Source organism: Aquarana catesbeiana, linkage group LG03 (genome assembly GCF_042186555.1).
Source record: "Aquarana catesbeiana isolate 2022-GZ linkage group LG03, ASM4218655v1, whole genome shotgun sequence".
In the NCBI taxonomy this organism is placed as follows: Eukaryota; Metazoa; Chordata; class Amphibia; order Anura; family Ranidae; genus Aquarana; species Aquarana catesbeiana.
The window spans coordinates 447,474,253-447,499,961 of NC_133326.1; the positions used below are offsets into that span (position 1 = coordinate 447,474,253).

The 25,709-nt window shown below is 41.9% G+C and overlaps 1 protein-coding gene across 1 annotated transcript; it reads right to left on the reverse strand.

Moving 5' to 3' along the window:
- Window positions 1-1,332: 1,332 nt before the first annotated feature.
- NEUROG1 (neurogenin 1) lies at window positions 1,333-2,223 on the reverse strand. Its single transcript, XM_073620823.1, has one exon. The coding sequence runs from the start codon at window positions 2,113-2,115 to the stop codon at window positions 1,438-1,440; it is 678 nt and encodes a 225-aa protein (XP_073476924.1). The 5' UTR covers window positions 2,116-2,223; the 3' UTR covers window positions 1,333-1,437.
- Window positions 2,224-25,709: the final 23,486 nt, after the last annotated feature.

Below are 25,709 nucleotides of genomic sequence, written 5' to 3' on the forward strand. Positions count from 1 at the left end.
ATTTGCCAACAAAGTGTTGCTGACACGCTTACAAGCTCTTCAAAGTGAAAGTTGCTCGGAGGATGTGGGAACACTAATGTAAAAACTCTCATTTACTCTTTGCACAGGGTCATTGCAGGCTGCGCTTGTGCTTCAGGCATCCACCTGTCACTCCTACCCAACTGTCACTCTATCGATCCATTTAATCCCTTTTATTTAGAAATCTGTTGCAGGCTAATGTTTCTCACTATAGGGACATACCATTCTTTCTTAGCCAGAGTACTTCCATGTGTACAACCACTGAACACCCCACTGAGGCTAAATCACAAAACCTGCTGCAAATTGCATGGGTGTTACCCTTGACAACAAATCAGCTTGCAGCTATTTTTTTTTTTTTTTTTTTAATGCACCTTAGAATTTTTAACTAACACCTTGGTTACCACTGGCAGCACAGTTGTAATGTTTTACTTGTATCAACTTTTTAAATTTATATACTTTAATTTATATTATAAAATGGCAACACAGCTTTCATTTTTATTAATTTTAAAAAATCTACTTTTTTAATCTATATTATGAAATATTATGTAACAAGTATTTTTATTTTATGTATTTTTTATTTTATTATAAAATGTTATTACTTAAGCATGTTATTTAAAAAAAAATAAATTGCAAAACACTGTTATTCGTATTATTCATGTTATGTTTGTTTGTTTTTTGTAGGGTTTAACCTTGTCAACAAATTAAAGACAAGTAAATTTATTTCATAAAAATGTAGCAAATTTATTATCACATCTGGAAAAACACTTACCAAAAACAATACATAATAGAATAAAAAATCTTTATATACAAAAAAATACATTTTCATATCAATGAAACATTTCTTTGAATAAATTAAACTCTGGTGAGGCTCCCAGTCTGAGAACTCCCATATTACCGGATTGAGTCCTACCTACTCTATAGGAAGACAGCAGTAGAGGAGGTCATGATAAATAATGTATGAGCCCAAGGCCTTGTCTCCTATTCAAGTCCTTTCATTGTATTGTCAGGGTATCCAAACCAAATTGTCATGCTCATTTTTCTTCGTGAGAGTTTTACAAATTGTAAAATTGACTTTTCACCCAGTGTGCATCAGGAAAAAAAAAAAAAAAAAAAAACCTACGAACATGATTTTTAAAGAGATTTCTTGGGAAAAAAAGGCTCTGGTAGGAAAATAATACAAAAGTTGTGGATTTTTTTTTAAAAAGTGCAAAAATAGTGAAAGCCTTGGCGAAGTGGTTATCTTATTTCACAACGATTTGGGTTTCACAGTGAGTTTAAGAGTCTTGGAAGACCTTACAACAAGTCTTTTAAGGCAGCATATAAACGTTTAGGTCAAGCCTCTATAATACACTATAGCACACGTGAATTAAAAGGAAGGTTCACATTGTAAGGCAAGAAGAGAGGGGCAGAAGACTAAGTCTACTGGTACTGAACATAGCAGGCGGAGTGCTGCATAAAGTTTTGTGGGATGGTGTGTAGTGAAAAGAAGTTCTCTTTATGTGCATAGTAACAGTCTTCAGACATAGCTGGGCTACTTGGGTTTGAGGTGCATACAGAAAAGGAAGAGGAGGATGATGATGGAGAGACAGTTGATAGCCAGGATCCAGCATCACTGCCAGGGCTGCATGGTGCTGAAGGACTCATGTAACCAGGGTGCACCATATCTTTCTCTGTCTTGTCTTTGCACTGGTCAGCTAGCCTCAGAGTTTCAGAAAGCGCCCAGATGTAGTTATGGGCCAGTCTAAGCGTCTCAATCTTGGTCAGCTTGGTGTCATCAGGGAAGCAGGGCAGGATGCCCCTGAGCTCGTCCAAAGCTGAGTTGAGGTTGTGCATCCTGTTCCTCTCCCTGTCATTAGCTTTGACCCTCCTGGTCTTTTTGATGGTGTGAAGGACGGCTTGATTTTTCACTCTGCTCCTGCCTCTTCTCTTCTTTTTCTCCTCCTTGTGTTCCTGGCACTTCTCGGGAGTTTGCGTTGGAGAAGTGAGGTGACCGGTGGAGAAGGGTGATGGGGACTGCAGGCTGGAGTAGTCCTCATCCTCTGATGGAGAGAAGGACATCTGACTGGAGGCATCATAATCAGAGTAGACTCTGTCCATGGCGGATGGATTTCTGCGAAGAGAAGAAGAGCGCAATAAGTAACCAAATACAACTAAAACTGAGTTAGAAATAAAAGCAGAAAATGTACAAAATACAAATATATCTGATGTGTCCTAGCTAACTACATACAAAGTAGAACCATAACATGAAAACACAGCTGAGAATAAGTGGAAAAACAGGCAGATGAACTCCAATGATGATAAAGCAGGCAGATAGATAGAAGAGAGACGTCAATAGGTTGTATGCGGTAAGTGAAGAGGACACTCATACTTACAGTGAAGACTTGGAAAGTTCAGATGAAAGAGACACGCGACAGCTCTTGTCTTTGAAGTGATCCTTGCTGCTATCAGCTCGTGTGAGGAGTGAGTTCGGCACACGACTGGCCTCAGACACCTTATATAGGACGCCACACAATGACCCCCTCCCCCGGACCGAGGCATGAATGAATCAAGGCATCAGGTCTGCCCCGTGCTGCACTCTCCGTCATTTACATAATTTATGTCCCCGGCTCCCATTCTCCCCCGGGAGTGTGCCTAGAATTACAGCCGGCCAATCACAGCGCGCAGCCCTATCCGTGACACGTGAGCCCCTACCGCCATAAGCCGACTTGTTTGAGCTTCATTAGTCTATTAAAAGGAGCGCAGGGGGGAGAGGAGAGCAGAGGAGAGGAGAGGAGACTGAACAAAGTGATTAGCCTGGAAGGCACGGGCACGTTCCCCAATAAAGGCGCTTTAAGGGGTTATTGTCAGAACAGCGCGCATTCTAGAACTTTCATTGTTACTTCTGCTGACACTCATTCTTTACTTTTAATTCCCTCTTCTCCTCACTTCTGTCTCACCTCTCAGCTGTCCGCCTGTCTGTCAGTATTACCATCTCACTGCATCCACCTAACCGAATCTTTCTTCTTTCAATTCTTTCCTTCCTTTCTTCTTTCTCTCACATCAAACGTGTTAGCTTTTTATATTTTCTTTTTTATACGTTACATTCTTTATTTCCATATCACCTTTATTAGCTATCTGTCCATATTCCCATTTCCCTGCATTACTCAACCTCTACATAGTCATTCTCTCTCTCTCTCTTTATTTTTCTTTTTCTCTTCTCTTTTTTCTTTCTCTTTCTTTTTTCTCTCTTTTTTTGCTCTCTTTCTCGCTCTCTTTATTTTTCAGTTTATCTTCTCTATTCTTTCTTTCTTTCTTTCTTTCTTTCTTTCTTTCTTTCTTTCTTTCTTTCTTTCTTTCTTTCTTTCTTTCTTTCTTTCTTTTCTTTCTTTTCTTTCTTTCTTTCTTTCTTTCTTTCTTTCTTTCTTTCTTTCTTTCTTTCTTTCTTTCTTTCTTTCTTTCTTTCTTTCTTTCTTTCTCTCCCCCTCTCCCTCTTTATTTTTCTGTTTCCCTTCTCTTTTTTTCTTCTCTCTTTTTTTTTCTTTTTTTCTTCCTCTCTTTTTTGTGCTCTCTCTCTTTTTATCCTGTTTCTATTATCTCAATCTCTCCCTCTCTCTCTCTCTCTCTCTCTCTCTCTCTCTCTCTCTCTCTCTCTCTCTTTTGCTTTCTCTCTTTCTCTCTTTTTTTTCTGTTTCTCTTTTCTTTTTTTCTTTCCTTTTTTTGTTCTCTCTTTTTCTTTCTCTCTTTTTTGTTCTCTCTCTCTCTCTCTCTCTCTCTCTCTCTCTCTCTCTCTCTCTCTCTCTCTCTCTCTCTCCCTCCATTTTTCTGTTTCTCTTCTCTTTTTTCTTTCTCTCTTATTTTTTTCTCCCCTTTTATTTCTTTTTTTTTTGCACTCTTTCTCTCTTCTCTTCTCTTCTCTTCTCTTCTCTTCTCTTCTCTTCTCTTCTCTTCTCTTCTCTTCTCTTTCTTTCTTTCTTTCTTTCTTTCTTTCTTTCTTTCTTTCTTTCTTTCTTTCTTTCTTTCTTTCTTTCTTTCTTTCTTTCTTTCTTTCTTTCTTTCTTTCTCTCCCTCTTTATTTTTCTGTTTCCCTTCTCTTTTTTTCTTCTCTTTTTTTTTCTTTTTTTCTTCCTCTCTTTTTTGTGCTCTCTCTCTTTTTATCCTGTTTCTATTATCTCAATCTCTCTCTCTCTCTCTCTCTCTCTCTCTCTCTCTCTCTCTCTCTCTCTCTCTCTCTCTCTCTTTTGCTCTCTCTCTTCCTCTCTGTATTTTTTCTGTTTCTCTTCTCTTTTTTTTTCTTTCCTTTGTTTGTTCTCTCTTTTTCTTTCTCTCTTTTTTGTTCTCTCTCTCTCTCTCTCTCTTTTGCTTTCTCTCTTTCTCTCTGTATTTTTTCTGTTTCTCTTCTCTTTTTTTCTTTCCTTTTTTTGTTCTCTCTTTTTCTTTCTCTCTTTTTTGTTCTCTCTCTCTCTCTCTCTCTCTCTCTCTCTCTCTCTCTCTCTCTCCATTTTTCTGTTTCTCTTCTCTTTTTTCTTTCTCTCTTATTTTTTTCTCCCCTTTTATTTTCTTCTTTTTTTTGCACTCTTTCTCTCTTTTCTTTCTTTCTTTCTTTCTTTCTTTCTTTCTTTCTTTCTTTCTTTCTTTCTTTCTTTCTTTCTTTCTTTCTTTCTTTCTTTCTTTCTTTCTTTCTTTCTTTCTTTCTTTCTTTCTTTCTTTCTTTCTTTCTTTCTTTCTTTCTCTCCCTCTTTATTTTTCTGTTTCCCTTCTCTTTTTTTCTTCCCTCTTTTTTTTTCTTTTTTTATTTCTCTCTTTTTTGTGCTCTCTCTCCTTTTTTTCTGTTTCTACTCTCTCTCTCTCTCTCTCTCTCTCTCTCTCTCTCTCTCTCTCTCTCTCTCTCACTCTCTCCCTCTCCATTTTTCTGTTTCTCTTCTCTTTTTTTCTTTCTCTCTTATTTTTTTCTCCCTTTTATTTCTTTTTTTTTGCACTCTTTCTCTCTCTCTCTTTGTTTCTTTCTCTCTTCTCTTTTTTTCTTTCTCTCTCTTTATATTTCTTCTCTCTTTTTATTTTTCTCATTTTGTGGTCTCTCTCTCTCTTTTTATTTTTTGTTACTCTTCTCTTTTTTTTATTTCTCTTTTTCTTAGTTTTTTTATCTCTCACTCTTTTTATTTATTTTTTGCTTGCTCTCTCATCAAAACAGTCAATTTATTACCAGTTTCTTTTCACATTTTGAATATCCTCTTTCTCTTTTTCTGTCTTACCTGTATTAGCTGCCTATATTATCAATGCAACACCTCTACCTAACCTATATTTTTCTTTCTTACTCTCTTTTTGTCTTCTGTCTACCTAACCTATATTTTGTCTTTTTCTCTTTCATCAGTTTATCACTACAACAAGTTTAGAAAAAAAAGGGGGGTGGGGGGGTCCTATCAAATGTAGACAGAAATGGTTTGAGGCTTTTTTGACTTTCATGCTACCGTACAAAGGCTAGGCATAACCAAGGTAGATATATAAAATTTCATTTATTAAACAAATCTTTAAAGCATACAAAACATCTAAAAGTTAAAGATTGGAAAATGTATCTTGCACATCAGCTCTACAAAGTTACATCTGATATTTTGTATGCTTTAAAGGTTTTTTTAATAAATAAAATTTTATATATCTACCTTGGTTATGCCTAGCCTTTGTACAGTACCATGAAAGTCCAAAAAAGCCTCACATCATTTCTTTCTACTACAACAAGTCTATTCCCTATTACTGTTAACACTCTATTTTCCTTATTTATAGCTTACCTATTTTATTTTGTAGCTGTCTGTCTATATTACCCCTTAATTGCATCCACCTAATCTGATATCTTTTTTTCTTTTTTTTTATCGTATCAGCTTTTTAGTACAGTCAGCTTATTACCTGTTTTCTTTTTTCTTATTTTTCCTTATATCTGTCTCACTTATATTAGCTTTCTAACGTAAAGAAATATTAATACGCAAAACCACAACAACCAGAGGACTGGAAAGGAGCCGCCAACATAAAAAGTGTACTCACATAACTAAAAGAAATAATAAAACAACATATGTGGCGCTCACTAACCTAAGTGAAAAAGCTAACAATATATCCAAGTGCAATAATATAATGAATGAAGCGTATCATAAAGTATATCACAATATTAATAATAACTTAATTAGTACAGTAGTGCAAAATGCTAAGGTGCAATGTGAAATGAATAAGCAATCAAGAGCTGTGCAATAATGTGCTAAAAATTGGAATATAAACAATGTGCATAGACAAAGATATATATATGATGGCGTGACACACAAATACGTGTGACAAAATGTCCAAAAAGAAAACGCAAACAGATATTCATAAAAAAGTGATAAGCGCAATCCAATAAACTGTGTAATGGAACCCACAATGTAGACAGGATGAGATCTTCTGATAATGCAACACGCAGTGAAGTGCAAGTGCAAAAAAGAAGAAGAAGAAAGTGTCTATGATGTAGATGATTCATCCAATCATACTCCGGAGTGTGACAGCTATTTCCTCCAGCTTCTCACCACCGCTGTCACACTCTGGAGTATGATTGGATGAATCATCTACATCAAAGACACTTGCTTCTTATTCTTTTTTGCACTTGCACTTCACTGTGTGTTGCATTATCAGAAGATCTCATCCTGTCTACATTGTGGGTCGCATTACACAGTTTATTGGATTGCACTTATCACTTTTTTATGAATATCTGTTTTTTTTGGACATTTTGTCACATCTAATTGCGTGTTACGCCATCATAAATATATATTTGTCTATGCACATTGTTTATATTCCACTTTTTAGCACATTATTGCACAGCTCTTGATTGCTTATTCATTTCACATTGCACCTTAGCATTTTGCACTGCTGTACCAATTATTACGTTATTATTAATTATTGTGATATACTTTATGATATGCTTCATTCATTATATTATTGCACTTGGATATATTGTTAGCTTTTTCACTTAGGTTAGTGAGTGCCACATATATTAGCTTTCTGTCTATATTATAATCACATCTACCTAATCTATAGTTTATGTAATTTTATAAGGCACGTTATTGTCCTACCAAACTTGAAGAGAGATCATTGATAAATTGCTTTGAATGTGATTAGCACTGTTTATAAGACCTGGTATATTGTGTCCATGTACACATAATGCACACGTACAGTCTGCTTTACTAAAGTCAAAATAAGTTGCTTAAAAGTATGTGGAGACCCAGCAAGGCTGCAACAATACCCCAACTGTAAAAGCCCGAGACAGATGTGGATCACATAAACACGCGACAAGATTTACTATGTTGTAATAGACCGATGGTGTGGATTTTGGCCATCTGGTAGGTAAGCCAAGAAATGGGGCCATACCCAAGACAAGTAATGAATAATTGTGGAGGAAAGTGTGCTGAGAAATGTAAAAAAGGGGAATGGGAGGGAGGGTATCGCGCACTGGACTTGACAGAGAGCAAGGGTGAGCGGCAAGCTTAAATACTCACCGGGTCCTCCCATAAATTCAGGCCACCATACTGGCCTTCTAACTTATGGTCGTGGTCCTAAGACAGAGACAGATGTGGCTCATATAAACACATGACAAGACTTACAGCATAAATAGACATGAGGTGTGGCTTTTGGTCGTCTGGTAGGTAAGCCAAGAAAAGGGACCAAAAATAAGCAGGTAGGGGATATATCTTTATTGGTTCTCATTGAGTAAGCTTGGAGAAGGCTAGGGCCATCTCCACTTGAGGGTTTAGAATATATCTGGCAAAGCAGGCGGACTTCCATCTGCCTAGCTTCTTGAGCACATGGTCTGGTACTCCATGCTGACATGCGGCTGAGGCTGCGCCGATCCGAAAGGAATGTCCAGAATACTGCCCGGGGTCTAAGCCTAAGTTGAGCAGTAGGACCCTAACATGTTTGATAAACTGACTGCCAGTCAGGGGGTTGACTGGAAAAGGCAGTAACGAGCTGGAGACCGGCTGACTGGGTAGGTGAGAGAGCAGACGGTCAAGGATGGTTACTGGGCACCAGGCGTTGCTGGTCCTGAAGAAGTTGATATCTACTCCGGGTCCGGTTTGTTGTGTCTTGGATACCGTAAGGTGAAGGACATAATGGTTTGGAAAGCGAGTCAGCAGGTGTCTGTACAGTGTCTGTACAGTACCTGACTACTGGTACTACCAGAGGTGAACTTGCTAGGTCGTAGGAAGTTGTAGAAAGTCAGGTAGATGGCTGCCTGGATGACCAGGCTGGGCAAGAGCCCAAAGGGGGAATGTGTGAGGATTTCAGATATGCCCCTGAAGATAGTGCTTGTGATGGGTAAACGTTTGCCGTTGGTAGTGGGCTGCTGCTTCTGAATTCCACACAGTAGGGCTTTCACTGTATGGGCTGTGAAAACAGATTGCTGTCCGGGATTCTGTAAGGACAGGAAATGCTGAATACCGGCTAGGTACAGCCTGATAGTGTTATGAACGAGAGCCAGCTGTGTATGGCAATAAGATATGAAGACTAGGATGTGAGTGACATTGTCTGCTGTGGTTCTGGGACATGCGGCTAGGAACCTGAAATAGGTGTTCCAGGCCGTGTGGTAAGCCTTAAGTGTGTTGCTAGACAGCGGGTGGTTGATGAGTTGGGTTGCATTGGCAAGATGTGGCATCAATCTACTGTTAGTTGAGACCTAGGTGGGATAAAAGTGGATGATAGGTCGGCTCTAGATACCTGCTGGAAGAATGAGACAAAATTGAAGCGAGACAGTGCATCTGCTGCGGCATTGCACTTGCCAGGGATATGCTCACAGTAAATATTAAATTGGTGATGTAATGATAATTGCACGCAGTCTGCGCAGGAAGGACATGGTGGGGAGCGAGTAAGGGACTAGGCGAAAATGTCAAACAGCTTTTAGTGCCAAAGGTCAGCTTGGTGGCAAAATAGTGAGAATCCCTTCACTTAATGCCATGCCACCATCAGAGGGATGGTTCGATAGGCAGGAGTTTGAAGGCATCTGTAATATCTGCTTTGGATAGCCAGGGGTGGTTGCCTATCTTAATGGTGGCCTGGAAGGCCATGTCAACTGACGAATACTTGAGAGAAACTTCCTCGGAAAGGGATCAGGGAGTTCAAACTAGGGATATGCGAGAAATGAGGCACAGACAAGTCGTAAACTAAGCGGAGTTTATTTGTGAACTTGCCCTTGACAAGCCCAATAGACTCTCCAAATCTGGAAAGGTGACTGTGAGAAGGGGCCGATGATAAACCCTTTATCTAACTCCGTCTGTAAGAGGATGTCTATGGCCTGAGCATCGATGGCCGCTGACCGTAGGTTCTTGCACTCGTGAGTGGAGAGGGATAAGGTGATGAAGCCAGTGTGGAACCCTGCCGTGAAGCCGTGTAGCAGGAATACTGCCAGTGAAGGGGTGGGGTGTGTGGAGAAGTAGAAGCTCAGCCACAGGACATTCACCCGTAACGTAAGGAATTGTAGATTTATTATAGGGAGTGTAACGAATTGAGTGTGGAATACTCGAGATGCTAACCGTTGTGCCGCCAATGCGCCTAGGTTCAGTTTGGAGTGTGATGCATGTAGCTGCTGATACAATCCGAATCGGTCAGAACAACGATGCAAATAACAAATAGGGTATGGTATGGTACGAACCGCTACGAATCGGTGCGTGGGATGCGAGCCGTTGTGCCACTGGTGCGGCTAGGTTCGGTTTGGAGTGTGATGCATGTGGTTGCTGACATGATCTGAATCGGTCAGAACAATGATATGAAAACGAATCATATGGTATGGTACGAACCGCTACGAATCGGTGTGTGGGATGCGAGTGATGCGAACCGTTGTGCCACTGGTGCGACTAGGTTCGGTTTGGAGTGTGATGCATGTGGTTGCTGATACGATCCGAATCGGTCAGAACAATGATATGAAAACGAATCGTATGGTATGGTACGAACCGCTACGAATCGGTGAGTGGGTTGCGAGTGATGAGAACCGTTGTGCCGCTGGTGCGACTAGGTTCAGTTTGGAGTGTGATGCATGTAGCTGCTGACACGAATCGAATCGGTCAGCACAATGATATGAACAACAAAAGTAGGGTTTTGTAGGAACCACTACGATCGATGCGTGGGATGCGAGTGAAGCGAAGCATTAGTGCCGCCAAGGCGACTTAGGCTCGAATCAGTGTGATGCGTGTGACATGAAGTGATATGGACCGGTGAGTGAGACAATGAATCGTTAGTAGGGTATGGGGGTGAGCGGTATGAATCGGTGTGGGATGTGACCGATGCGAACCACAGTGCTGCTGATGTGACTAGGTACGAATCGGACTGTGGTAAGTGTGCCATGCATCCGTTGTGAATCTGAGAAGAAACAGGGAAGGGCCTGTGACCACTGCGTACTGGAGGCCTACGAACAATTCGTAAGCTCCACAGCAGAACCGAACAAGGAATGGGGAACAAAACGAGAAACAAGCTAGTTAAACGTGATACGACAAGGGGGGTAACAAATCCTACCTGTTACAGCGAGCAAGACTTTGAACGACAAACCACAAATAAGCACCTGCAGCGTACTGTATTCGGAACAACAGACTCACGAACACGCAGTGAGCTTAAGAGTCAGCCTGGTGACGTAACGAATCGCGCACTGGAACCGACAGAGAGCAAGGGCGAGCGGCGAGCTTGAATAACCACCGGGCTCCTCCCATAAATTCAGGCCACAATACTGGCCTTCTAATATATATATATATATATATATATATATATATATATATATATGTATATATTTTATTTCAGCTTGTTCAGGTTTTATTGCCAAAAACTGAACAAGCTGACATTAGAAGCTGATTGGCCTTCATGCACAGCTGCACCAGATTCTGAGTGCACCAGTTTTAGTAAATCTACCCCTATATTTGTTATCATAGGTGTATTTTAAATGATCGAGACAGAATATCAACCAAATATCCAGATAAAACACAATACAAATGTTATAAATGGAGCTGTAGTTCAGTGAGTAAAATAAGTATTTGATCCCCATACCAACCAACAATAATTATGGCTCCCACGGACTGGCTATAGTATATGCTCATGTGTTACATAGATTAGTACTGTCAAGTTAAAACGGAGTTCCACCCAAAAGTGGATCTTCCACTTATTTGATTCCTCCCCTCCTCCAGTGCCACATTTGGCACCTTTCGGGGGGGGTGGGTACCTGTTTTTGAAAGATACCCTGTCCCCATTTCCATTGGACCTCGCTACAGCGAGGCACGTCACAAGTTCAGCCCCCACATCCTCCCTCCTCCTTCCCCTGCTGCCGGGTCAGTATGAGAGCACAGCGCGCATGCGCAGTAGGGACCCGGCTGTGAAGCCGCAAGGGTTCCCGTACCGGCAATGGCGATGGCAGCACCCGACAGCCGATGGAAACATTGTTTGGGGTGCTGACGTCACTGGAATCCAAGACAGGTAAGTGTCCTAATATTAAAAGTGTAGCTGCTGACTTTTAATTTTTGGAGGGGGGGGGGGCGGAAAACCGCTTTAAGAGGGAAGGTGCTCCTAACAACAACTTGTTATGTATATAAAAGACACCTGTCCACAGAATCTCTTCGTTCCATTCAAGCCTCACCATCATACACAAGACCAAAGAGCTGTCAAAGGACACCGGGGACAAGATTGTAGACCTGCACAGGTGTGCCTTAGGCTGGTCACAATCAAAAGCCACTCTAAAATGTGCAGTTTTATCACACAGCACAATGCCACAAATGTCACAAGTATTGAGGGCGCGTGCAATTGGCATGCTGACTGCAGGAATGTCCACCAGAGCTGTTGCCCTTGAATTGAATGTTCATTTCTCTACCATAAGCCGTCTCCAAAGGCATTTCAGAGAATTTGGCAGTACATCCAACCGGCCTCACAACCGCAGACCACATGTAACCACACCAGCCCAGGACCTCCACATCCAGTATCTTCACCTCCAAGATCATCTGAGACCAGCCACCCAGACAGCTGCTGCAACAATCGGTTTGCATAACCAAAGAATTTCTGCACGAACTGTCATAAACAGTCTGAGTCTGAGGGAAGCTCATCTGCATGCTCGTCGTCCTCATCGGGGTCTCGACCTGACTGCAATTCGTCATCGTAACCGATTTGAGTGGGCAAATGCTCACATTCAAAGGTGTCTGGCTCTTTGGAGAGTTGTTCTCCTCACGGATGAATCCCTGTTTTCACTGTACAGACAGACAGCGTGTATGGCGTTGTGTGGGTGAGTGGTTTGCTGATGTCAACATTGTGGATCGAGTGGCCCGTGGGGTTATGGTATGGGCAGGTGTATGCTATGGACAACGAACACAGGTGCATTTTATTGATGGCATTTTGAATGCACAGAGATAACGTGACAAGATACTGAGGCCCATTGTTGTGCTGTTCATCCATGACCATCGCCTCATGTTGCAGCATGATAATGCACGGCCTCATGTTGCAAGGATCTGTACACAATTCTTGGAAGCTGTAAACATCCCAGTTCTTGCATGGACAGCATACTCACTGGACATGTCACCCATTAAGCATGTTTGGGATGCTCAGGATTATCGTATATGATAGCGAGTTCCAGTTCCTGCCAATATCCAGCAACTTCGCATAGCCATTGAAGAGGAATGGACCAACATTCCACAGGCCACAATCAACAACCTGATCAATGCTATGTGAAGGAGATGTGCTGCACTGCGTGAAGCAAATGGTGTTCACACCAGATACTGACTGGTTTTCGGACCCCCCTGACCCCCCCAATACAGTAAAACTGCACATTTTAGAGTGGCCTTTTATTGTGGCCAGCCTAATGGCCCGTACACACGATTGCACATTCCGACAACAAATCCATGTTTTTTTTCCCGACGGATGTTGGCTCAAACTTGTCTTGCATACACACGGTCACACAAATGTTGGCCCAAAATTCTGAACGTGAGAACGCAGTGATGTACAACACGTACGACGGGACTATGAAAAGGAAGTTCAAAAGCCACCCTTTGGGCTCCTTCTGCTAATCTCGTGTTTATCTCGTGTTAGTAGAAGTTTGGTGAGAGAGGATTCGCGCTTTTTAGCCTCGTGCTTTTCAGTTCGTTTCTGCTTTTCAGTTTGTGCTTGTGGGTTCGTATCTGTAAGAGAAGTCCGGCTAACAGACGCGCACCTGCGCACAAGTACGGGCACACCAGTGTAAAGAAGGCCTTGTACTGACGCATGCGCAAGCATGTACAGGCGTGCACCAATGCGCGCACACAGGTGCACGCCACTGCGCTCACGCAGGTGCGCATTAATGCGCACGCACACATGCACGTTTGGGCGCCAAGTAGCCTATTAAAACTGAGCACTGACACATGAACTTTGCTGAGTGGTCTTTCAGCTAGTGCCTGCTTACCTGATCTGTTCCAGTTACCTGTGTCTTGACCCGGCTATACCTGAACCTTTTCCTTGACCTCTGCCTGCCTACCTGAGCCTCCTGTCTTGGTACCTGCTCTGTCCGGCTGTTGATGACCTCCTGGCTTTCGTCCTGGCTACGCCTCCATCTGATGATCCAGCGATTCGGAGCTCCAGTTCTCAGAGCCTGCCAGCTCTCTACAGCCACCTGGTTCCTGCCAAGGCCCAGCCAGTGCCAACAGCTACATCGGCCCTCGTGCCACTCTGTGTCCTTCACTCCCTGTCATCACTACCAGGGGTGTCGGACAAGAGGTGCAAGAGAAGCCCCCTCCCCAGCTTGATCTCCACCAGGTACGTGACAGTATCTGTTCTTCAGTACGTGTTGTCAGTTCGTTCCTTCTGTTTTTCAGTGCATTCTTGTCCGCTGATTTCTGATTTTCAGATCGTCCTTCTCAGGTCCTTTCTGATTTTCAGTGTGTTCTGTTAGTTTGATCTGACCAGCTGACCATTTTCTAGCCATGTTGTGGTTACGTTCTCGTCAGAGAGCTCGTGCCATTATTGGGCTTGGTGTTGGAATTCTTGCTTTGACCCAAGTCCAGTTCATGAACAGGGCGAGGAGGGGTTCATGGACAAAGAATTGGTTGCTCCAGCGTGACCAATTCTGTCACATGCCTTTGCTGCAGGAGATCCAGGAAAATAATCCTGATGATTTCAGGAATTATTTCCAGATGACGGACCCTGTTTTTCACCATTTGTTGGCTTTGCTGTCTCCTTATATTATGAAGCAGGACACTTACACGTGGCAAGCCATCACTCCCGAGCAGAGGCTCGTCGCCACCTTGCAGTATTTGGCGATGGGGAGAAGTCTCCAGGATATCAAGTTCATGACTGGGATCTCCCCCCCAGGCTCTGGGAATCATTATTACAGAGACCTGTTCTGCCATCATACAGGTCCTGCAGAAGGACTATATTAAGGTAAGTTTTATCCTTTAACATCACATTTTATGTATTTAATGTTTGCTAATGTATTGTATTTATTTCATCATTCTATAATTACCATGATTGTAATATGCTGTGAATGTCCACTTTGTCCTCATGCATGCTGTAAGCTTTTAATGCTCCTTTTTTGTCCTTCATGCATATTCGCCTTCACTAACCTCCCCAGCATGCTATCCTGGGCCCATACACACCTAGCCTAGTTACTTAACAATGTATTTTGCCAGCTCCATTGTAGTGCTTACCCTAAACACCCCCTAAAATGTGTACAAATGTTATTGTTGTCCTTAAATTCATGCAGAGTGCAAGAGGCTTTTTTGGGGGGGCCAAAACTCATTTGGAACCCTCCCTCCCCCCAACCGCTAAGTCAACCGATACCAATACTCTATCTGCTGACTTTGCCAAACCCATACACACTATACCTACCTCTTTTGTGTTCATATTTATGGATGAATTGACCAAAGCATGTAGTACAAGGGCCTGCCTGAATACATTCAAATGGTACTGTTTAAAGTTTTGTTCTCCTATTATCTTGATAGGTAATTGCAGAATGTAAAAAGGTGCTTAAATTTGTAAGTGTGTATTCATATTTTTGGATTATGACACTTCTTACCTGTCCAGTGGGCTTCCAATAGTGTAAGTAAGGAGGGGCTGGCCAAAGTAACACACATTATTTATGCATTCAGCTCTCAATGAAGTGGAGAGGGTTACCTGTCCAAAACATCCCCCCCCCCCCCTAATTTTTTTACAATGGGCCATCAGAGTGAATCTGATAAGTGGACCTTATGCTTTTGACTTTAAATACTCATTTCAATAAATAACAAGAAAAAATACTGCGCTACCACTAAATCGATGAACCACCCAAAAAGCAGCAGTTAAACAGTGAGATGTGCACCAAAATGACAAAAGAAATAGAAATAAGCGCGATAAAATATCCTATTCATTTCAATAAATGTTATACTTATGTTGGCCAAGAATCCTTGTGTCTAATCTGCTTGCAATGTTATGTGCAAACGTACTAATTTTATTTTTTTGTTTGACTTCACAGTTTCCTTCAAACCCACAGGAATGGCAGACTGTGGCTTCCCAGTTTGCCCAGCATATATCCTGGACGAAAACCTTCTCCAGAGTGCTCAGGACCTCAGACTGGGCTGTAGGTTTACCTTCCAACAAGACAATGACCCTAAGCACACAGCAAAAATAATGAAGGAGTGGCTTCACAACAACTCTGTGACTGTTCTTGAATGGCCCAGCCAGAGCCCTGACTTAAACCCAATTGAGCATCTCTGGAGAGACCTAAAAATGGCTGTCCACCAACTTTTACCATCCAACCTGACAGAACTGGAGAGAATCTGCAAGGAGGAATGGCAGAGGGTCCCCAAATCCAGGTGTGAAAAACGTGTTGCATCTTTCCCAAAAAGACTCATGGCTATAATAGATCAAAAGGGTGCTTCTACCAAATACTGAGCAAAGGGTCTGAATACTTAGGACCATGTGATATTTTCTGTCAATATGGGGTGCTGTGTGTACATTAACGAGGAAAAAAATGAACTTAAATGATTTTAGCAAATGGCTGCAATATAACACACTGTCCCCACTGTATATATATATATATATATATATATATATATATATATATATATATATATACACAATATCTCACAAAAGTGAGTATATATAGTGTGATAACACTGAAGAAATGACACTTTGCTACAGGGTAAAGTAGTGAGTGTACAGCTTGTATAACAGTGTAAATGTGCTGTCCCCTCACAATAACTCAACACACAGCCATTAATGTCTAAACCTCTGGCAGCAAACCTGAGTACACCCCTAAATGAAAATATCTAAATTGGGCCAAATTAGCCATTTTCCCTCCCCGGAGTCATTTGTTTCGTTAGTGTTACATGGTCTCAGGTGTGAATGGGGAGCAGGTGTGTTAAATTTGGTGTTATCTCTCTCCCTCTCTCATACTGGTCACTGGAAGTTCAACATGGCACCTCATGGCAAAGAACTCTCTTATGCCCTGTACACACGATCGGAATTTCCGTCAGAAAAAAACTTGGATGTTTTTTTCGACGGAATTCCTGGACTTTCGACCGCTAAGAACGCGGTGACGTACAACACTACGACGAGCCGAGAAAATGAAGTTCAATGCTTCCGAGCATGTGTCAAATTGTTTCCGAGCATGCGTGATTTTTTGCATCTCCGAATTGCATACAGAGGAACGCATTTTCGGGTAGGAACTTTTCCCGACCGAAAAATAGAGAACATGCTCTCAATCTTTTGCTGGCTGGAATTCCGCCAGGAAAAGACTGATGGAGCATACACACGGTCGCATTTTCCGACAAAAACCTCTCATCGGAGTTTTGTTGGCGGCATTTCTGATCATGTGTACGCGGCATTAGGATTCGAAAAAAGGAATTGTTGCTCTACATAAAGATGACCTAGGCCAGTGATGGAGAACCTTGGCACCCATATGTTTTGGAACTACATTTCCCATGATGCTCAACTACACTGCAGAATGCATGAGCATCATGGGAAATGTAGTTCCAAAACATCTGGAGTGCCAAGGTTCGCCATCACTGGTCTAGTCTATAAGAGGGGTGGCACTGGAGGGCATCGTTCTAAGTGAAGTACTTCATAATGAGCTAGTAAGCAATGCATACTAGCTCATTATGCCTTTGTCTTGCAGGTTTGTTTTTTTTTGGAATTTTTTTTCGGAGGTTCAAAAGCTCTTTAACCACTTAATGACTGGAAGGATTTACCCACTTCCTGACCAGGCCATTTTTTTGTGATACCGAACTGCGTTACTTTAACTGACAATTGCTTGGTTGTGCGACACTGTACCCAAATAAAATGTATGTCCTTTTTTCCCACAAATAGAGCTTTCTTTTGGTGGTATTTGATCACCTCTGCGGTTTTCATTTTTTTTCGCTATAAACAAAAAAGTAAATTTTGGAAAAAAAAAAACAATATTTTTTATTTTCTGCTATAAAACATACCCAATAAAATTTTTTAAAAAACCTAATTTCTTCATAAATTTAGGCCAATATGTATTCTGCTACATATTTTTTTGGTAAACAAAAACCCCAATAAGCATATATTGTTTGGTTTGCGCAAAAGTTATAGCGTCTACAAAATAGGGGATAGATTTATGGAATTTTTATTTTAGTGGGACTGCGACATTGCGGCAGACAGATTGGACACCTAGCTGACATTTTTGACACTTTTTTGGGAACCAGTGACATTATTACAGTGATCAGTGCTAAAAATATGCACTGACATTTTACCAATGACACTGGCAGGGAAGGGGTTAACATCAGGGGCGATCAAAGGGTTAACTGTGTTCCCTCAGTGTGTTTCTAACTTTGTGTGGGGGTGGGCTGCCTGGGACAACACACGGATCTATCCTGTGTCATCCCCTGTCAGAACAGAGATCTGCCTTGTTTATTTCGGCAGATCCCCTTTCTGTCTCCGCGGGGAACGATCGAGGGTGGCCGGCGGACATCGAGTCCGCCAGACCTGCTAATTGGCTCCCCTGCTGGCCGGCGGCATGCGTGGGCCCACAGAACCTCGTACACGAACCGACATACACCTACGGCGATTCGCGCAGCCGAACCGACTTGCCGCAAAAAGACTGAAGCGGTTAATAGCTGTGTGTTGAGTTATTTTGAGGGGACAGCAAATTTACACTGTTATACAAGCTGTACACTCACTACTTTACATTGTAGCAAAGTGTTATTTCTTCACATGTCACATGAAAAGATAGAATAAAATATTATATATATATATATATATATATATATATATATATATATATATATATATAGTTTTGTAAATCTGCTATAAAGCACACATCACTATATTTAAATGTAAATAAGTTTTTCCTGTACTTTTTAAACTTATACGTCGGCACAATGGCATGGCTGTGCAAATGGGCATACAGGTACGTCCCCTTTAAAAAGCGGCATTGTGGGTGCGCGCGCCCGCCACGTGCTCCGTGACCGTGCCCGCGGGACCTGCGGACTCGATGTGCGCCGGTGTCCCGCGATCGTGTCATTGAGAGGCAGAACGGAAAGATGCCTATGTAAACAAGGTATTTCCCCGTTCTGCCTAGTCATCGGGAGCAGTGATCGCTGTCATGTCCTAGGTAGCCCATACGCCCCACAGTTAGGCCCCATGTACACTGCTGCTGTTAAACGGACGTTCAGAGTCAGTTGGATGCTTTTTTCAACTGCCCCTGAACTCATTCAATGTTATCTTATGTGACCATGTACACAGTTTTGTTTACAGTGGTTTTTAGGCAGTTGCGTTTAACAGCCTTTCTTTGAAGACAAAAAAATGAGTTCAGACGCCGAAGATTTCCACATTTCAGACTCCAAATGCGGCTAAACGCAGCTAAACACGCTTTTTCGTTTCTAAGCATTTTTAAAGGGTCCCTATTTTTTTTACATTAAAAATCTCAAAAAATTATGGCAAATGATTAAAAACCGTTAAAAAATATTTTAAAAAATTGCAATTGCAAAGTATAATTGGAATTTGACCCATATGTTTTTAGATTTGAACAAGCAACTTGTGGCAGGTGACGTGGCAAGTGGACAATTCACAACTTGTGGCAGGTGACGTGGCAAGTGACAATCCCCAACGTATGACAAGTGACATGGCAAATGACAATCCGCAACTTGTGACAGGTGACGTGGCAAGTGACAATCCGCAACGTGTGGCAGGTGATGTGGCAAGTGGACAATCTGCAACTTGTGGTAGGTGAAGTGGCAAGTGGACACAATCCACAACTTGTGGCAGGTGATGTTGCAAGTGAACAATCCACAACTTGTGGCAGGTGACGTTGCAAGTGGGCAATCTGCGACTTGTGGCAGGTGACGTGGAAAATGACAATCCGCAACTTGTGGTAGGTGATGTGGCAAGTGGACTATCCACAACTTGTGACAGGTAACGTGGCAAGTGACAATCCACAACATGTGGAAGGTGATGTGGCAAGTGGACAATCTGCAACTTGTGGCAGGTGACGTGGCAAATGACAATCCGCAACTTGTGGCAGGTGACGTGGCAAGTGGACAATCCACAACTTGTGGCAGGTGATGTGGCAAGTGGACAACCTACAACTTGTGGCAGGTGACGTGGCAAATGACAATCCACAACTTGTGGCAGGTGACATGGCAAATGACAATCTGCAACATGTGACAGGTGACGTGGCAAGTGACAATCCGCAATGTGTGGCAGGCGACGTGGCAAGTGACACGCTAAATACAAGTACGCTGCTGCTCTCTCAGCTGCTGCTACTCACTCTGGTCTCACAATATGGCTGAAATATTTAAATAATACTGTTTTTTGAGCTTGGGGAAGGTCTTATGATGTTATCTTAACTAAACGCTTCTAGGCGCAAACACGATAAAATGCGGCATGCAAACGCGGCTAAACAGGCGTTTTCAACGTCGGTTTCAAGGTGTCAAAAAAAAATCATTCAGAGGATTTGCCTCAGCGTCCCATGTACATGGAGCCTTATGCCCTGTACACACGGTCAGATTTTCCGACGGGAAATGTGTGATAGGACCTTGTTGTTGGAAATTGTGTGTGGGCTCCATCACACATATTCCATCGGAATTTCCGACACACAAAGTTTGAGAGCTTTGCTATAAAATTTTCCGAAAACAAAATCCGTTGTCGGAAATTCCGATTGTGTGTACACAAATCCGGCGCACAAAGTGCCACGCATGCTCAGAATAAATTAAGAGACGAAAGCTATTGGCTACTGCCCTGTTCATAGTTCCGACATACGTGTTTTACGTCACCGCGTTCAGAATGATCGGATTTTCCGGCAACTTTGTGTGACCGTGTGTATGCAAGACAAGTTTGAGCCAACATCTGTCTGAAAAAATCCATGGATTTTGTTGTCGGAATGTGCGATCAATGTCCGACCGTGTGTACATGGCATTAGAATCACTCCCTAGGACACACTTAACCCACTTGATCGCCCCCTAGTGGTTAACCCCTTCCCTGCCAGTGTCATTTATACAGTAATCAGTGCATTTTTATAGCAAAAAGGTGATCAAATACCACCAAAGGAAAGCTTTATTTGTGAAAAAAAAGGATGTCAATTTTGTTTGGGTGCAACGTCGTAGGGCTGCACAATTATTAGTTAAAGCGACGTAGTGCCATATTGCAAAAAGTGCTCTGGTCAGGAAGGGGGTAAATTCTTCCGGGGCTGAAGTGGTTAAACATAGTTGAAATCTTCAAAAACAATGTTGAACAGAGCAATGCAAACGCAGGATTTCATACTTCCTGTAAATGCTTGTGCAATGAATCCCAAACCCCATGCATTTTTAATAACAGGGTTGGTTTGAATCTATTCAACATCTTTTTTTTTTTTTAACCTTTACATTGGGAGTTATTTACGAAAGAAAACTCCACTTTGCACTGCAAGTGCACTTGGAAGTGCAGTCGCTCTAAATCTAAGGGGTAGATCTGAAATGAGTAGAAGCTCTGCTGATTTTATCATCCAATCATGTGCAAGCTAAAATGCTGTTTTTTATTTTCCTTGCATGTCCCCCTCGTATCTACAGCAACTGCACTTCCAAGTGCAACTTTCAGTGCAAAGTGGTTTTTCCTTTAGTAAATAACCCCCATTATGTAATAGGAAGGATGGAGGATTGATTACATAGCTTACAGTTTTTCACTCTGGAGATGAGAGCGCTTAAGAGGGGATATGATTACAGTGTACAACTATATTAAAGGTGACTTCAGTAATCTGGAGTACTTGCAGACATGATTTGGGGTTAGAAGAAAAGAGGTTTAACCTTAGATTGCAGAAGGGTTCTTTACAGTTAGAGCAAATAAAACATGGAACTACCTTACCTAGAAAGTAGTACTAGCTGAGAGTGTCAACAACTTCAAAAAAGTGTTGGATTTGTTCCTCAGGAAGCAGAGTATACAGGGCTATAGGAACTGTTAGAGAATTTAAAATCACACACATTGCTTGAACTAGATAGACCTGAGAGGGGAGATAGGCGGAGCCTAGCGGAGCAGACATGCATTGTTAGAGCTCCACACCGCTGAGGAGAGAAGAGAAGGACAAAGCGGAGCCTGCAGGCTCAAAAGGTATCCATTTGAACCTTTTTGCCCCTGGGAACAAACTGTGAAAGATTGGGCAGGAAATATGGTACTGGGAGGAAACCGTGGCAGAAATAAAAATCACCTCACAAAGAGCTCACAGGCACTCACTGCAGCTGAAGCAGCTCCAGTCACCTCACAAGATACAGCATCAGGGCGCTCTCACAGACAGAAAATGTCACAGCAAGACTCTCCATTTGAGTCAGATACAGAACAAATCCTCTCACAAACTTCTCCACAAGCCTCCTCATCATCCCCAGAAATATTATTACAATTTGAAAAGATGCTTCATAAGGCTTTAAAACAAACCTCAGACCAAATAACAAAAAGCCTAACCAAAGAAATAAGAGAGCTGGGAAACCGCACCGCAGCCTTAGAAATAAAAATGGATGAAATTGAAATTTCAACCCAAGAAAATATAACAGAATTGGAACACTTAAAAGAAGAGAATTTAATACTTCAAACTAAGCTCGAAGATTACGAAAATAGAGCCAGATGTTGAAACTTGCGCATAAGGGGAATACCTGAAACTGTGACAGACCTGCAATCTACTATTACTGCTCTATTACAAGAACTAAAGCCAGATATCCCTATTGAACGTTTAGAACTGGACAGAGTACACAGAGCCCTCACAGCCAAAAAGAAAGATGGACCCCCACGTGATATAATCACAAAATTTCATTATTACAGAACGAAAGAACAAATACTAATTGCTGCAAGAGAAAAAAAGGAACTTAATTTTCAAGGACACAATTATCAAATTTTTGCTGACCTATCCCAACTTACTATTACTAAAAGACGATCCATGAAACCCCAACTAATGGAACTGCAACGCCACAACATTATGTATCAATGGGGCTTCCCCTTTTCAGTCAGATTTAACCACCAAGGTACAATTTACAGAAGCAGATCAGCAGATGAACTACAACAAACCCTTTTAAAATTAAATCTGACAGAACCCACAAGCAGCAACTCTCCCACACGCAGAAGAACGGCATCATCTTCACCTTCAGGCAGCACCCAGAAAATTCCAGAACAAAATGGGAATCATCATTCTCACAAAAGAGGCCGTTATGCCACATCATCCATGGACCAAGAAGATTCAATGGACTGACATCCTAATTCCTGATATCTCTTCATTTATTATACTAAGAGATGGTTCTCTATAAAAAACCTGTATTTATAACTGAATGTAACTGCATTCTGATAGTCACACACTGTGTGGGATCATGTTACATTCCAGTTATATTTCTTATTACTTCTGATTCATATAGCCTTAGAATATATAAGTGAAATAAGGAAATTCTTGTTCAGTTATATATTATCAGGTAATAACAATAGATTTATTACTTTTTAGGACAAATATGTTCAATAATCCAGAAGTAATGGAAGCTTTCTCTTTTTTTTCTTAAAACAAATATATTATTACCTAACTAGTTCCTAGAATTATGTTTTTGTTTATTCTAATCTGAAGCAATACAACCTCAATTTTATGAGTTAACATATCTAAACAGTTACATATGAATAAAATATGTAATTGTTTACTCTAAAAGGGTTAAAATCCCAAAATAATTCAAACTATCTTCATCAATACCAAAGTTATTAACAGTACCTTTCTAACTGAATTATTTAGCCTAGGGCAAGACTAACCATATACAACCACCCTGGAATAAATAATTTCTACAAAAACTATATTCTGCACTCCAATTAATGAATCATCATTTTGATGTCTTTTGACATAGCACTTCTCTCCTGTAAGCGGAAGATCCGTGTACCCCCATTAGCCCTCCTCATTCTCCCAACCATATTATGTGGGAGTGTGACGAAGGCACTTATTCCCCTGAGAGAGATATTTATTCTCTTTCACGGGTAAATTGTGATTACTTGCAAAAAATAATTTATACAATGTATCATCTAATCTCATATGTTTTTTGTTTACTCTTTACTCCAGAATTCACTGGATTCTTTTCTATCTTTTCATCTCTTCAGTCCACACAGGTTGATCTGCGCAGTCAGCTCTGCATAACAAAAAGTAAGTCAAAACTATTTGATCTGTTGCCATGGCACCACTGAATATACTTTCCCTGAATGTTCAGGGAATAAATGTCCCTCAAAAAAGGACCAAAGCCTTCCGTACTTTCCATAACAAGAAGGCTCACATAGTATGCCTCCAAGAAACACACTTCACCAAAGATTTTACTCCAAAATATATTTCTCCTTTTTATCAACAAATTTACACGGCTTCTGCCTGTACCAAGCAAAGGGGAACTCTAATTGCATTTCACCGATCCACACCATTCACCTTATCATCAGAAATTAAAGACCCAGAAGGTAGATACCTGATACTCATGGGTTATATAATGCATACAGCAGTCACGGTGATTTCCTACTACGCTCCTAACAAACAACCTACACCATTCCTCTCACATATATTACAAGTGATTAATACACACAAAATAGGAACAGTGATAATGTGTGGGGATTCGAACCAGGTCCTCCTCCCATTTCTAGATAAATCACCTTTTACACCATCCAAAATAACCTCTAGATTACCTTTTTCTCAACTTCTTTCCAAATACAATCTGGTAGATTCGTGGAGAGAAAGTAACCCAATGAAAAAGAAATTCACTTATTTCTCGCACCCTCATGAAACCTTCACCAGAATAGATCATATTTTTCTAACAATAGGAATGATACCAGAAATTATTGCATCAGATATAATTCCGGGGCGTGGCTTGGCACGTGGCGGAGATGGCTGCTCATTGAGGAGGCTCTGAGGCACACTCGGGGATTCTAAGCCTTACACCCAACCCACAGCTCACAAATGCCGGGCAGAAAGCTCCATTGGACCCCTGGACCACGGACACGCCGAAATTCAACTTCTGCCAGCGCCAACATCGCGGAAATTTTCCGACACAAATCAGCGGCCCGTAGCGGGACCACGAGAGGCAAGATGGCGCCGACTTCACAGGAGGAGGGAGAGAGCGAAGACTCAATGTCTGCCACTGAAGACACCAGCAGGGGTAAGTCCAAACCGGACCACCCGCTCATGTTCGCAGACATGTCTGTGTTTGCTGCAGACATCAAAGCTACGTTTTCAGCCGCCATAACAGATCTGAAAACGAGCATGATGGTGATAAATGAAAAGATGGTGGCGGCCGAGAATGCAGGCAGACAGAGGGACAAGGCAATTCACAAGCTGGAGATGGTATCATCTATTCATATGCAGCACTTTATTAACATGAATAGAAACATTGAAGACCTTGACAATCGGGGGAGGAGATGCAACATCAGAGTCAGGGGGATACCGGAGTCAGTAGAGCAAGATCAGATTACCACAGCACTCCGGAGAGTCTTCAACAGCCTGCTTGAGAGGCAGGAAGACACTGAAATTGATTTTGTTAGAGCTCACAGAGCCCTCAGGCCCAGAGGCTCCGACACCACACCACCCCGTGACATAATCTGCTGCCTACAGAGTTTTACTACCAAAGAGGAGATTATGCGGAAAGCGAGACAAAATGACCAAATCATTTTTAATGGCGCCACGATCATGCTGTTCCAGGATCTATCGCAGATCACTCTGAAGCACAGACGTGCACTGCGACCCCTACTGGAGAAACTAAGAGCAAAGGACCTGAGATACGCCTGGAGATTTCCCTTCGCCCTCACAGTCACTTATAATGGCCATCAAGCTGTTCTCCGCACACCGGCGGACTTACCTGAGTTCTGTGAATCATTAGGCCTGGAACTACTGGATTTACCGGAGTGGTATGAAGAAATCTTACAACCACCCCTGGTCAGGAGCCCTCCCTCCTCCCCGCTCTCTTCCCCAGACAAAAGATTGCCGAAGAAATATAAACAAAACAAAGGAAATAGCTCCTATGCTGATACCCCGAGGAGACTGGCTGGTCCGTCCAGAGCACAGGAATGTGAATAGATGTCCTATGCCATTCTGGTCCTATCCTTAGCAAATCTGTTGTTTACAGCATAACTTTTAATACACAGGAGTTCATGTTATAAATGATGTCGCCCATGGGTTGCCCTCCCCAAAGGGGAAGAAAGGAGAGAAAGGGGAAAGGGGATACCCACTTGCACAAGATTCCTTTTAGGGAGAAGTTCTAACAACACCCCATAACTTTCCGCACAACTGATATTTCCTGAATACGGATACTGGCACAAATCTCGGAGGA

Excerpts from the sequence above, each read along its gene's own strand:
- NEUROG1 (XM_073620823.1), bottom strand. The coding sequence starts at position 2,115 with ATGGACAGAGTCTACTCTGATTATGATGCCTCCAGTCAGATGTCCTTC.